This window comes from Anser brachyrhynchus, assembly GCF_964034855.1.
Source record: "Anser brachyrhynchus genome assembly, chromosome: 2".
NCBI lineage: Eukaryota > Metazoa > Chordata > Aves > Anseriformes > Anatidae > Anser > Anser brachyrhynchus.
In genome coordinates this window covers 157,322,597-157,336,733 of record NC_137695.1, presented here as the reverse complement: position 1 = coordinate 157,336,733, position 14,137 = coordinate 157,322,597, and the positions used below count along the sequence as shown (strand labels likewise).

The 14,137-nt window shown below is 36.3% G+C and overlaps 1 protein-coding gene across 11 annotated transcripts in view; it reads left to right on the top strand.

Moving 5' to 3' along the window:
- PTK2 (protein tyrosine kinase 2) overlaps nt 1–14,137 on the top strand; it is a 203,892-nt gene that overhangs the window by 121,359 nt on the left and 68,396 nt on the right. For 9 of the 11 annotated variants that reach the window (XM_080582103.1, XM_080582105.1, XM_080582104.1 and 6 more), the window contains 5 exons: nt 4,682–4,736; nt 9,587–9,727; nt 10,443–10,520; nt 11,508–11,615; nt 12,860–12,977. In XM_080582103.1, the coding sequence (XP_080438229.1) occupies nt 4,682–4,736; nt 9,587–9,727; nt 10,443–10,520; nt 11,508–11,615; nt 12,860–12,977 (500 nt within the window). Of the gene's footprint in view, nt 1–4,681; nt 4,737–9,586; nt 9,728–10,442; nt 10,521–11,507; nt 11,616–12,859; nt 12,986–14,137 lie in introns of all 11 variants that reach the window. The other 2 variants (XM_080582094.1, XM_080582101.1) reach the window with 1 other exon arrangement.

Below are 14,137 nucleotides of genomic sequence, written 5' to 3'. Positions count from 1 at the left end.
CTAAATTGTACTTGTTCCTAAATGATTTTCTGTGCATAGCTGCATTCTTCAGTGGTGATTAATCCGTGCTAAAGTTTGAATTACCTGAAATGCTTGAGGTATCATTTTTTCCTTTTATTTGCTAAGTATGTGAACTTGCTGAATTGTAGTTAACAAGTTGATTATTATATGTATCATAAATTTTAAGATGACCAAGAAGCATCTTTATACTAAAAGATTTTGGAGGATTAATCGTGGTGTGTTTGATTCAGTCCAAAAAATTCCAAATTCCTTAAAGTTTTAGGGTTTGAAGATAGATTTTATTTGTGTTAATTTAGTGGAACTGTGTTTCATACATACATAGCCCTGTGAGATCTTCAGTTATCTTTGTGAAAATACATTCTACAGCATAGCATAAAATTTGGATAAAAGTTTGGTGTAGCAATGAAGTCTGTATTTTTATTATGCTTTTAATAAAACAACTCCGCTGACCTGTAGAGGTGTGAAATTAAGAGTATTTTGGATTATCAGTATTTTCTTCACAATGAATATTTATAAGGTATTTTGAGGAAACCATATAGTTTTAATGGGTAAAAATAAGTCGGGAATTGCCTGTTTGTTAGGCTGCAACAATAACACCCTCGTCAGATGCTCCACTCGAAAGTTTCCCTATCTTCACAATTTTACTGCAGATGGACCATGCTGCATGTGCATACTGTGACAGGAGGTTGTTCTGTATAATTAATGTTCCCAGGTGGTTGTACTGAACACACAGCCGGGATTTTCTAGGTCCCCTCGTCTAACATTGCCTCTTGGGGTTATGGTGAGCAAATTGATGAGACCTAAACTTCCAAACGTGGTCTCTGAGTTTGAATGCTACCAAATCTGGAAGATATAGTTGAGTATTTTAGAGGAAGAGCAGAGCTCCCATACTGGCTTTTTTGACCCTGCTTAGATTTGTTTGTGGTTGGAATCTGTGAATTAGTCTTTAGAAGTAGATATTCCAGATTGAGCATAATAGAGACAGCTTCAGTTTAAAAACCCAACTGTTTTCGATCTTTTTAAATGGAAAACAGTTATTCTTCTGTTAATTCAGAAGGATAAATTGAATTTTATATAATGCTCCTCTATTTCTGCAGCCGTTCTGAAGTTCTGCTTTTGTTTGAATTTTTTTTTTTTGAAGGACTTCAGTTTTTTGTCATAGTTGCCAGTAGAAATGTGCTGAGTGAGGGAACTCATAACAAAATGAGAAAGGGCTGAGATGAACAGTATGAACGGTTAGACAAGGCTAAAATGCTATATAAAAATATACGAAAGTACTGTGGCCTGAAGAAGGTTCTGATCATGTCATCCTCCTGTGAAATAGAGTATGTGACTTGCAGCACTTGCAGTATATATATATATATATTTCAGCAAGAACTTGAGAATATTTAGACAGTTATTTGGCAACTCGTGAAGTGCAGATGTTAGTAATGAGGTTAATAACTTGGGAAGCAATGAGGCAAAGGAAACAAGGGTTATAACAGATGACACAAGTTTTAATTAAGAATTACAACAGGTAAGAGCTCCTGTAGGACTCAGCATGGGGCTGCTTCCATTTTAACAATGACTTGTCTCTTTCAATGCATGTGTTTTCCAAACAATAACTCTTTTGGTAGGTTTTAACATAATCGCTGCTGTGAAATGCAGGAAGAAAATGAAGCAAAACCATGATGTGCAAAATGTAAAAGCTTAATGCCATGAAAAAAAAAGGAAATGTTGAATTGTGCACTTCAGGATTTTATTTTATTTTTTACGTTGTTTGAAACAAAGTGTGTTTTGTATGGGATTCAGCTGGGAGAGATAGAGGATAAAAGCATCTTAAAGTGGCTGTAGATAATTATAAGGTTGTGAGAGTGTGCAAAAAGTGCCAGTGATCCCCAAAATGTACTCATTTGATCTTATCACCTTAATTAGCCTATAAAGGTTTTCTTACACAATTAATATTTATTTCTCAAGTGAGGCCTTTTGTTTCTTTCCTTTTTTTTTTTTGCTAGTTTTAGTACATCATGAGGCACTTAACCAGCTGAGTGCAATTTTTAAATAGCACTTTTTTGCATTTCGTGTGATTGCTTCTTGCCTGTCTTTGTCAGATGTCTATTTGATGTACATTCATCTTTGATCAAATTTTCATACAAGACCAAATCTGGATGGGAAATGGTAGATAGAATCAAACTGTTAAGTAGCCTTTAATAGTTGGGCCTTCGTGTAATGAAAGAAGAATTTTTTCATAATAAATGTGAAGCCTGTTAGCACAGAGCAGGGATAATTACCAGTATACAAATGGGAGCTATATGAAGAAACAGCTGCATCCACAATTTTGTAAAGAGCATGTTAAAGTCTATTATGTTAATCTAACATTACTTTTTTTGATGTAACTTTAATTGAGATGAAAAATAAAAATGAAGATATGTCCTGCCTAGAGCTGCTTATCAGTATACAACAAGCAGTATCATCTATTTGTAGTTGGTATTTTATTAATCCTATTGAAGTTTATACATGAAAAAAAAAATGCATTTAAGTCCTCAAGTAGGATGGAGTAGATGGGTTAAACACAAAGCTGGTAAAACTGTATGAACCGGGATCTCACTGCTAATTATTTCTTACTGGCAATCAGAAAATAGATGTTGGAGTTCTTAATATGGAGGACTGATTTGTTGTGGTTTATCCCCATATACTGCAGCTGAGGAGAGAGAGGAAAGAGTTTGTAGGGTTGTTTAAAGAGCTGTTTGTGTGCTGTGGTTTATAATGCTTCTCTTATGTATAGGTACCCATCGTTTGTTGTTGACCCTGGCATTAAATCTCTGTGCTCCTTATGTTAAATTCTCCTACAGTAAATAAATTTGCAGTCTAACCTAGAATACTTTATTAACAAATTTAAGTAAGAGTTGTGTTTCGTTGTATTCTGCATAAGAATTTCTTCCAAATTTGTTGCATACAGACCTTACAAACTACGCCTCCTTTTAACAGCCAGCTGAATCAGAATGTCACAGCCAGGTGTTGTAGTATTGTTAAGAGGAGTAATACAGGAGAGATGTAGGGTGCTTAATTTTTGAAAACACCATTTCCCTCTAAAATGCTTAATGTTAAACTAATATATTCCTTGTCAAAATGTCTTTGCATGTTATTTAGATGGTAATGGTGTGTTAGACTTAGTTAACTGTGTGGGATGATAAACCGCATATCATTTGCATTTGAGAAGAAATGCATCAAAGGAATTAACATTTATGAAAGTTTTATCATCTTTCAGCTTACTGTCATTGCACAGATGCCAGTGTTCACTGCTGTGCGTGAACATTCTGCTCCTCTTGGTTGAGGGTGTTTTTAGTACGTTTTGTAGAATTCTGTACTAGTCTTTAGAGAGCTTTAAAAATACCCTGTTTTATTATTTTGAGTAAGCTTTTTATATTGACTTTAATTTTGGCTTTTTTCTTCTGCCGTTAGGCAGCAGTGAATATATACTATATTTCTCAAGCTGGCTAACAGCTTTGCCAAATGTAAAAATTCCAGTTGCATGTCTGTTTCTGCAAAGCATGCAGTCATGGAAAGCTATCGTACTCATTTCAGAAGTAGAATACAGTCTTTGTTTAAAAAAGCTTGCAACCTTTTGATCAACATTTAATTTTTTATTTTATTTTTTTAAAAGTTGTCACTAATACCTTTGAGAGGCAAGGATTTAAGTCCTTTTCCTACTTACATTTTTTTTTCTTTCAATTTTTCCTTTTTGTCATGCAAATTTCATGCTAATGTGTGTACTACTAGTATGTGGTCATGCAGCATTTGATGTACCTGGCCAAATCATGATCCCCTTAACAATAACACCACTGGCATCTAAGCTACCGTTTAATTGTAGTGATACATGTATATGTTAAACATAAGGTAGGGGCAGCGCACCTAAGCCACAAAAATACTCAATCCTTATGGATGACTGTGAGCCTCTTTGTAAGTGATGTAATTTGGTTGCTTGATGTAATTTAGTTTACAGAAGCCAAGCTCACAGATACAGGATCCTGACATACGGATGCAAGAAGTGAGATTATTTGCAATAAAAAGCTGGAAATTCTAACATTAGATGCTCAATATGAGGAAAAAGCGACAGTAGAAATTAAAAAATGTAAATTACGTTACATATGGGTAAAATAGTAGTGGAAAGACTGTCCGCATGCCTACTGAGCTGATAGCACGAGAGGTCCTCTCCTTTATGTTGCATCTCCTGCTTAATTCCAATAGCTGTTTGTTAGAATTCGTCATTTTTGTATTACCCGCTTCTCAGCTGATGAAGCTGTAAGACTGTTTTTTCAGTATTCGTTAAATTAATCTAACGTACAATTAATAGTTTTTATTACCAAAACTTCTCTGCGCCTGAGCCAACATATCAAGTGATACGCTTTCCACATCAGGTACCTGTTGTAAATATGTAATCCTTTTGAGTTTAAAGTAGACAATGCTGCTAATTCCTCACTTGCTGTAGAGTGGCTACGGTTAGCATATTACTGGTACGGTGTTTGTGATGCTGAGATTGTCAAGGACTTTACTATGAAAATCATTTACTATTTTATGTTGCATGCACTAGTTTTTAAAAAAAAAAAAAGACCCTAGGAAACAGCAATACAGTATCTGATATTTTATTTTATTATAATGTGTGTGCTTTTTTTTGTTTCAGGAAAGATGTTGGTTTAAGACGATTTTTTCCGAAGAGTTTGCTAGATTCAGTGAAGGTAATTTTAATTCCACTCAACTGTATGTTACTTTAAAAAAAATAAAAATAAAAAATCTGTTTCAGAAATCTGAAAATTGCATGATTAATTTCACTGTATAGCCGTAAGTGAATTGGTGTGTAGTTGTACTGTCTTGCTGAAAAAATATCAAAGCTGTCTGTCAGATTGGTAAGGCATATATCCCCGTGGTCAGGTATAGGCATGCAGCTGGAAGAACTGGTAGTGATTTATGTGGCCCTGCTGAGCTAATGTGAGAGAGGTACGCCTCTACCTCTCCAGCCTGGTGGACAAAAACTCAAAATGAGTCCTCAGATTCCCTGGTATCAAATAACTTACTTTCTGAAAGAGAAATGAGACTTCTGGAGAAGGAGGATGGGGACATTAAAAAAAAAAAAGGCATATTTTTAGCGTCAGCTTGACGAACCAAATTCTGCCTTCCTTGCTCAAGACTGTAAGCGACTCATTCGAGGAAGATTTCCAGCAATTTCCATTTATGTTAATCCTAGTTGAGACTATAAATGTTAGTCAGATCTCACTTCCATTGAAGTCCATATGTTCCCAGAGTAAAAAATGCAAATTTTTTCCAACATGTTCTGAAAGGTGGGGAGGGGAGGAAATGTTAAGAATGGTCACCATGAAGTTGTACAGCTGTAGCAGTCTTGATATGGTTGCCGTGGTAAAATACATCTGTTGTTCATATATGCAAATATAAATCATAAATTGTTATTTTAGAACTGCTTTTGGTAAGCAGTGATGTTTTTATAGAGGAGTTACTAATAGAATTTAACTTCAGATTTAGAAAGTTTATTCATTGTTAATTAAATGGGAGGATAAACAGCAAAGGTCTGTCACGAAGGGGTTTTGTTTCAAAAGACTTCTGAACATCAGAAACTAATGAAGTCAAGTGGATTTAAGTAATCCCTCTGCATTTAAATTCAAGCAATTATCTGGAGCTGGAGGGAGAAATTGTGGTGAAAGGCTCCAGACCCAAATGAATAAATAACTACCTTGAAAAATGTTATTAGGGAGCCAGAAAACTGACCAACAAAGAAGATTGCTCTTTAGAAATTATGAAATGGAGAAAATAACAGAAAGAAGTAGCAAGAATTTCCAGAAGGTGAAGCTGGGTAGAAACTTGCAAAGACATGAAAAAATGTTGGATGTCTGAAGAGAAAAGCAAGGGAAAGAAAAACAGGTCTGCTTTTTAATGAAAATGAAATCCCTATTAAAAACAATTTAGGATGCATTCAAGTAATTAAATGACTTACTTTGTGAAGACCAATAGTTTTGAACTAGCAGGCAAAGAAGGGCTCCTGATGGCCGTGAAATGCAAAAATAAGTGTTTCTCTCTATTAGGGAGGTAGAATTAGTGTCGTGCAGTGCTAATAAAATTTGTTGATATATATGTTTAGGAAATGCCAGCTACAAAGAAGATATCACCCTATGTATAGGAAAACCAAAAAGCTGAGATAATGAGAATTCAAATATTTAGCATTGCAAAGTATGAGGCGATATACGTTGGTTTAAAAAACACATATTTCAGCTTTATTTGGGGAGCTCCTTAGATAAAGAACTCAGGAGTTTAAAGGCATCTGTCTGATCACAGAGCAGCCGTAAGACACAATGATGTTATGAAGGCAAGCAAGTGCAGTCCCAGAAGGGTCAAGTGAGGTTTCTCTGGGATGAAACATTAGAGTTAGAATCATAGACTCATAGAATCATTGAGGTTGGAAAAGACCTCCAAGATCATCTGGTCCAACCACCACCCTACCACCAATGTCACCCAAAAAACCATGTCCCCAAGCATCACGTCCAACCTTTCTTTGAACACCCCCAGGGACGGTGATGCCACCACCTCCCTGGGCAACCCGTCCCAATGCCTGACTGCTCTTTCCGAGAAGAAATGTCTCCTCATTTCCAGCCTGAACCTCCCCTGGTGCAACTTGAGGCCATTCCCTCTAGTCCTATCACTAGTTACCTGTGAGAAGAGGCCGACCCCCAGCTCCCCACACCTTCCTTTCAGGGAGTTGCAGAGAGCAATGAGGTCTCCCCTGAGCCTCCTCTTCTCCAGACCAAACAACCCCAGGTCCTCACAGGACTTGTGCTCCAGGCCCTTCACCAGCTTCGTAGCCCTGCTCTGGACACGCTCCAGGGCCTCGATGTCCTTCTTGTAGTGAGGGGCCCAAAGCTGAACACAATACTTGAGGTGCGGCCTTGCTCTACCTCATATATGCTGCAAATAGTACTGCTTGTTCAAGAAAGAGTAAGTCAGCCTGAATCAAGCACAGAGGTAAAGTTACTGAGTCACCCAGCCTACCATTTTCATTACTTCACTAGGGAAGAATAATAAACCTTCCTATGTTTAGGGCAGTCAGTAGCCATGCCCTCTGTATCCATCTAGATATACCATGTATGCAGAAACCACAGGATAAAAATGCTACTTATACTAAACCAACAGTGGGCGGGGGGAATGAATATAAACCAGATTCTTTTTAGTTTGCAAATTTTCTCCCACTCTAGAGCATGCCTTGAGAAATAACAGAGAAAAAAACTGTTCTTATGAAATATTTTAAGATAAATTGTTTAATGCATTTTCTCTTGAAATGAGGTCATTCGCAGATTTTTCTCATAAATGTCTCTTTTGGTGCGGATTAGGTTGTTTTTTCTGACTTACCTCCTATGTTTACGCTTTATTAATGATCTGAAGTTAAGGTGAAGATTATATGCAAATAGTAAGTCATCTTCATTGACTTAAAAGAACCAAATAAGACGTCCCTTTTTGCCTTGAAGTCAAGATGAAGTAGGACAGTGAATCAAATCACGGGCAGAATAAAGTATCTTTCAACAACTGCATGGCTGAAATACTTGGGACAACTTCAATCTGGCAGATATTTTTTCTTCTTATTATTATTATTCCTGGTCTTTATCAGGCGTCCAGTTAAGGCTGTGGTCTTAAGTTCCCTAATACCAGTTTTCTCTATAAAAAAGGGAGATAACCTCCATGACATAGGAAAAGATAGAGGCACAGGAGGGTCTGGTATTCCTAAGTGCCGAGAGCTCTGGGTGCAGTGTGGAGGTGTCCCGACTGCCAGCCACTTTTTAGTCCTGCCCAGCATCCTCAGCTGGGCACAGGAATGGTTCAAACAAGAGTTGGTAGAAGGTTCTCCTATACAGACAGGGTAATTTGACAAAATGGCAGATTACTTTGTTCACTTTATGACATAAAACTTACGTGCTGAGCTGAGGTGGGTTTTTTTCAGTCCACATATGCATTGCTCCAAAACCGATCATCCTTTTGTATGTGAATATGCAGCACTATTAGATCACTGCTATAATGCTCTTTTCTTAAAGCTACTTTTTAAAAAATCTTTAAAAAAATTCAGAGTGGTGGATGTTCCTTAAAGGATTCCTAAAAATTAATGCTTAAGCTAACTAGAAGTGCTAATGTCAAAAGAAAGTTTGTATTTGCACAGAGCCTGGAGCTGTTTTAGGCAGCGTGAAAGAATGAAGACCCTTAGTGCTGTTATCACAGGAAAGTTAGATACGTTTTGGTAGAGGAACAATGGTAATTCTTGTTTTAACCTTGACATGTTGCAAAAATAAACACGGTTTTGCATTTTATTATTCGTGTTAGTTGGAAGATGTACTAGAAATAGGTGTTAGCAAAGGTAATTTTTTTAAACATCCCATTCAATCACTTTTGACTCCGTTCAAGCTTTGAAAAGGAAAAAAAAAAGGAATAGGTTTTGAGATTTTGTCACTGTGCAGTAATGTAAGCAGTGATGAAACCCCACGTTACTTACTTACGTGCTACTTCAATAGCATCCTTATGTTCTTATGGTTAGGACAGATGAGAGAAGCTACAGGACTTCTGTTGGCAGTGTTTGGGTGTTTTCTGGTGGATAGTCGGGATGTTTTCATTTGGGATTCTTGATTGTTTGTTCCATTTTGGGGTGTGTTAAAGAGATTGCATCTCAGATTGCTTTTATTGTGATATGGATGGCAGCCTTCCAAGGGATATGTATTACGTACAGGCAAATATTTCTCTTTTCGTAAGTCTTTGTTTAGTTACCCATTTTTAAAAAAATGCGGTTGCTTGAAAATCTGCTTGGATCCTCTACATGCTTTGTGGCAGGACATGTAACAGGTGTCTTGCTCCATCTCATTGTCCCAAATGGTGTGGCTATTGGAAGAATTATTTGTACTGCTATTTCAAAGTGGTTGTTTCTGTCCTGGAAAAAGTTACTAGAATGATATGTAATGGAGTTAAAATATTTTACTTTGCAATTGAAATATTTCTTTTAACATTAGTTTACTATTTTATTTATTTTTTTAATAAGAAAGTCATTTTGCATTTTATCAGACTTCAATAATCCAGTATGTAATGGATAGTCTAAGATACTTGCATGGAGAGATTAAGATTCAGCTACAGCTGAGGTATTCTTACCAGATAGGAGAATGATGATTTAAATTTAAGACAGATTAGAAGGTGTAGTGTCCTGACGGCAGTGCTTTTCTGTTGGTGGACAGTTAAGATGTTGGGAGAAGTGAGGAATGTAGAAAAAGTAGTTCCTGCAAAGGTTAATGTTTTGTCTTTGGCTGTAATTTAATCAAAATATTATTAGCTAGACATTCCTTCTGTAAAGTATAGCAGAAATAATTTTATTCCCAAGAAAAATTTGTAAGGAAGAACTGTTATTTATATTTTGAAGCGCTTTTTTTTTTTTTTTGAGAATTTTCAGGGTATCATTTGAAAAGGATTGTTAGTGATACTGAGTAAATGAAACTCTTAAAATGCACCATCGCTGACTAGATTTAAAATAATGAATTTTTTAAATTTCCATGCACAGGCCAAAACACTGCGAAAATTAATCCAACAAACATTTCGACAATTTGCCAACCTTAATAGAGAAGAAAGTATTTTGAAATTCTTTGAGATCCTCTCTCCGGTGTATAGATTTGACAAGGAATGCTTCAAATGTGCTCTCGGTGTAAGTAGAAGAATGCAAGTCACCAGAATACATGTTGTAGTTACAAGTTAAATTGGTTTTGCTTAGTTCTTCAATTAAACGCTTGCTTAGTTCATCTTTTGATGTAGAGAAGAGTCCTTGGATTTCATTAACAACAAAATATGGTTTTTAATTTTATTTGGAACCTTCTCAGTTGACTGTTAAAAAGCACCATCTATTAGTAGGGTAAGAATTGTATCTTATTAGATGTTGTTATTGGTGATTCATTTGTGAAAGCTGAGCAGTTACTAACTTGGTTTCCTGAGGAAATGAGGCTCCTCAGCTTCTTCTGTTTGTAAATTTTCCTCTAACGGCTTTTAATCTCTACCAATTACAAATAAATTTTGCAAAGTGGTCTTAAGTCTGCAAACTTTGTGAAAATAGATACTCAAGTAGAATTTGGAACATGAACGTCAGTGTCCATGAGGAGAGAAAAGGAAATAAAGGAAATTTATAGTTCTCGTGTAGACCTAAGATAAAACACATGGCAACTCACTCTGAGTAGGACAGATCCCCAGGAAACTCGTCATCAGGAGTTTTGCTACTTATAGAATTACTTGATTTTAATATATTTTAAAATGTTTGAGGAGTTTGGAAGCTTCTAGAGATTAATTACTAAAAACTGCAATGATAACGTGGGAAGATAGTGTTCCATTAAACGCACTGAAATTTTACTCTTTCTCCTTCGATTCTGAAGTCAAGCTGGATTATTTCAGTGGAGTTGGCAATTGGCCCAGAAGAAGGAATCAGCTACCTTACAGACAAGGGCGCAAATGTAAGTCTACTTCTGCTTTCTTCTCTCTGTTACTGAGTTAACAGCCATGGCCTGTTGTGAATTGAACTTGACACGAAGAGGAATTGCAACTCTAATCTTCGAAGTAAACTCAAAAGAGCTGGGAAATTCAACGTACAAAGCTATTACTCAGATATTAAGTCATGATTTGGGATGGAGAAAACATAGTTAAGTAGAGAAAGTCCTTACCACTGAATTCGTTATTTTTTTAACCCAGTGAAGTGCTTACTTAAGGAGTTTGAAGCATTTGTGCTCACTTTTTTAACAATGAAACACGTAAATTATTTTAAACTATTTTCTCCTTTCTTCGGGAGATTGTGTAAGTGAAGAGCTTGTTTATCAGTGTTTAGCATTTGTGCAGTCATTGCTGGCTTATTTGTGTTATTTGTCTTATTTTGTGCTCTTAACAGCTTTGCTATTGCCTGATGTTACAGCATTGCCAGTACACCTTCATGGTGCAAGGAAGAATGTTTGGACAGGTTCTTTATCAAAGTGTCTGGGACATTTACAGTCATGATACAAGTTAAGCATATGTCCAACTTCTGTTGAAAATCCTTCAAAGGTAGTGAAAAGATTTAGAGATCAGGAATAGGTAGCCAGCTAAAAATGTACCTCTTACCAGCGGTCTGATGATAGGTAACTATGCTCTAAGTGCAGATACCATGTTGGTATAACCTGTTGAGTTTTCAGTCTTGCCCTCCAAGACGTTGTTTCCGCTGTGTACTTCAGCAAGTGCCTAGAGTTACTCAACAGTGACCTCTGTAGGCAAACTTGGTGCTTGGCTTTACTTGGTAGATACCTTTGCATATTTGTAGATACTGTTATGCAAAGCCCAATGAAACTGTAGAAAGAAACAGAGGAACAGACTTCTAAAAGTGTAATTTGGAGATCAAAATCTGCATATGGTTCAGGAGTAAAGCCAAGGTATTTTGCTTTAATTTGAATTTTGTTTCCTTTGCCTTTTTGTAGCCAACTCACCTGGCAGATTTTAATCAAGTGCAAACTATTCAGTATTCAAACAGTGAAGACAAGGACAGAAAAGGGATGTTGCAACTCAAGATAGCAGGTGCACCTGAGGTATGATTTTTTGACAGTTGTGATAAACTTGCTATCTTTGGTTTTTCTTAAATGAAATAAATGAAATTAGTGTGCTCTAATTAAAGCACTCTGTATATTGTACTTCTGGTCTATAACTTCATTCTGAATTTTTCTACTGTCAGTGTAGTTGACAAATACGTTGTACTAAAAGTATATGCCGTGTTTGCACATGTATGTTTAAGCTGGGGACAGCCTAACCACATATGCATACAAAGACTTCAGTTATTGTTAAACGCTCTTGCTCCTCCTGTAGGTACAGCCCATGCATTATATTTTAAATTTTGCATTCCAGGCATTCTGTATAGTTGTTTGATTTTTCTTGTGCTTTAAGAGGGAAGGGAAGTTGAGTGTGAGTATTCATTATACTCATAAAGCTCATTACGTGCTTTTTGTTTTGCATCTGGTACTTGTATACTCTGATATTTGTAAATGAGGTTTAATTTGAAAATACTAGCTCTTAAGTGCATCTTAATAGTAGCCTGCATGTATATATGATGCTATGCACTGAAGAGGAAACTGAGCAATTTCACTTTTGTGAAAAGGGAAGTATAAAAGAGAGAAAATCTGTTTTCCTCATATTTCATGGGGAAGAGCTGGAAGTGAAATCAAATCTTTTTCTTGGTCCTGTACACAGGAAAACAGTCACTGTGATAGAGAAGCACTGGGGGCAAGTTGACAAATCTGTGCAGAAGAGGATTAATATTGGAGTTATTAAAATTAATAGTTCGCCTGTATGTCTCATCTCCTTCTCCATTTCTCCCCCTTGTCTTTTTAATTTCAATTTATTTTGAAGTTGGGGAGGTTACTTTTTAGGGTAAAGAATAAATTGCTGCAAAGGGGTGGGAAAATCGTTACCGCCTGTAAGGGTATCTAAGGAATGAGCAACTTTTATAGAATTGTCATGATTATAGTCTTTAAAAGTCACAGTAATTGTAATGAACAGTGGTTGACTAAAAGTTTGCCTAGTGAGCCTTTTAATAGATCCAGATTAATCTTAGATTTAGGTGGAAGGTTTTATCAGCTGTACTTTCTAAACCTTGCATTTTAAATTTGCTACATAAAAGGTAAAGCAAGAATCTGATATTTTTGTGCTCGCCCACTTTTTTCTGTGGACTGTTTGTGAGTGTATGTAAAGTTCTGATGCAATGACACAGCTGTTCTGCTCAGTGCTTGCAACTACAATAATCCCTCTCTGTTGGTGCCTTGTTTTTCTTCTTCTTTAGCCTCTGACAGTGACAGCACCGTCCTTAACCATTGCAGAGAACATGGCTGACTTGATAGACGGATATTGCCGACTGGTGAATGGAGCCACGCAATCTTTTATTATCAGGCCACAGAAAGGTAAGGAGGTGTTTCATTCTGGTAGCGGCTATACTCTTATCTACTGGTAGATTATCTTGCACTTGAACAGAAGACACAAGGTAGGTTCAAAATCCTCACCTGGAGACTTGTCTTTCTGGAAGGAAACTTAAGGTATTTTTGTTAAGGCAAACACTGACTGTCAATGTCACTCCATTGAAAATTACTTAATGACTGATAATTTAGATTGTTTTCCAGTAGTCACTGCTTTATGGTATTCTGAACTTAACTAACAGAAGTAAATAAACTGTAATTAAAGGCAGCCCTAACAAGGACCTGTTAACTTGAAATACAACACCTTAATATTCAAGTAGAAATTCAGAGAGGTTGGTTAGAATACCTTTAGGTAAGACTATTGAAAGTTAGTGTTCTCTTCCCAGATACTCAAAATTTCTCAGGTTTTATTATTTAAACTTTGACAAAAGTCCTGCGAGTCTTTCTCAATGAATAGAACTAAAGCAAAGAATGTATTTTGTAGTGTTGATCTATTGTTTTTTAGCAAACCACAAGCTGAAAGACATGAGACCAGGGTGCAGCTAGAGCTAGATGTAAAGAGAGAATTTAATTAAATTTCAGTAGAATTTTTTCTACTTTCAGCTAGCTTTGATTATTGAAATATGTCCAATCAAAGCTGCTTGAAAGTGGAACTTTGTCCTTCTTCCATAATCCTTGCTTATGGAAATTCATCCAATATTTTTGGTTTCTAAAACAATGAACAAACTATTTCCTTCTTGCCTGTTTGTCATACAAGAAAGTACATGAGCCATTCTAGAAGTTCTACAATCCAAACTTGAGTCCCTTTATAGCCACATTTTTGCTTTTTTTGCCACTAGCTTTCCCTACTCCATAGTTGTTTAGTTCATTGAAAGGGGTAGCATTATCGAAATAGTTCGGGTCTTTCAGTTTCAGGCATCCCGAACCAAGATTTTAATTTCAGTAGTCTAGTTTATACCTTTCAGCAATCGTCTTCTATGCCTATTCTTATTTAAAATATTCACAATAACTTAGCTTTTCTGGAAATCACGGTTTCAGGTTTGTTACAACCCTTGTTATTCACTCCCAAAACTTCCCTTTCAGTATCCCAAGTGAATTGGCAATTTGTCAGCTTTAACTATAGCAGCCAAAGTTGAGCTTTTAAGTTT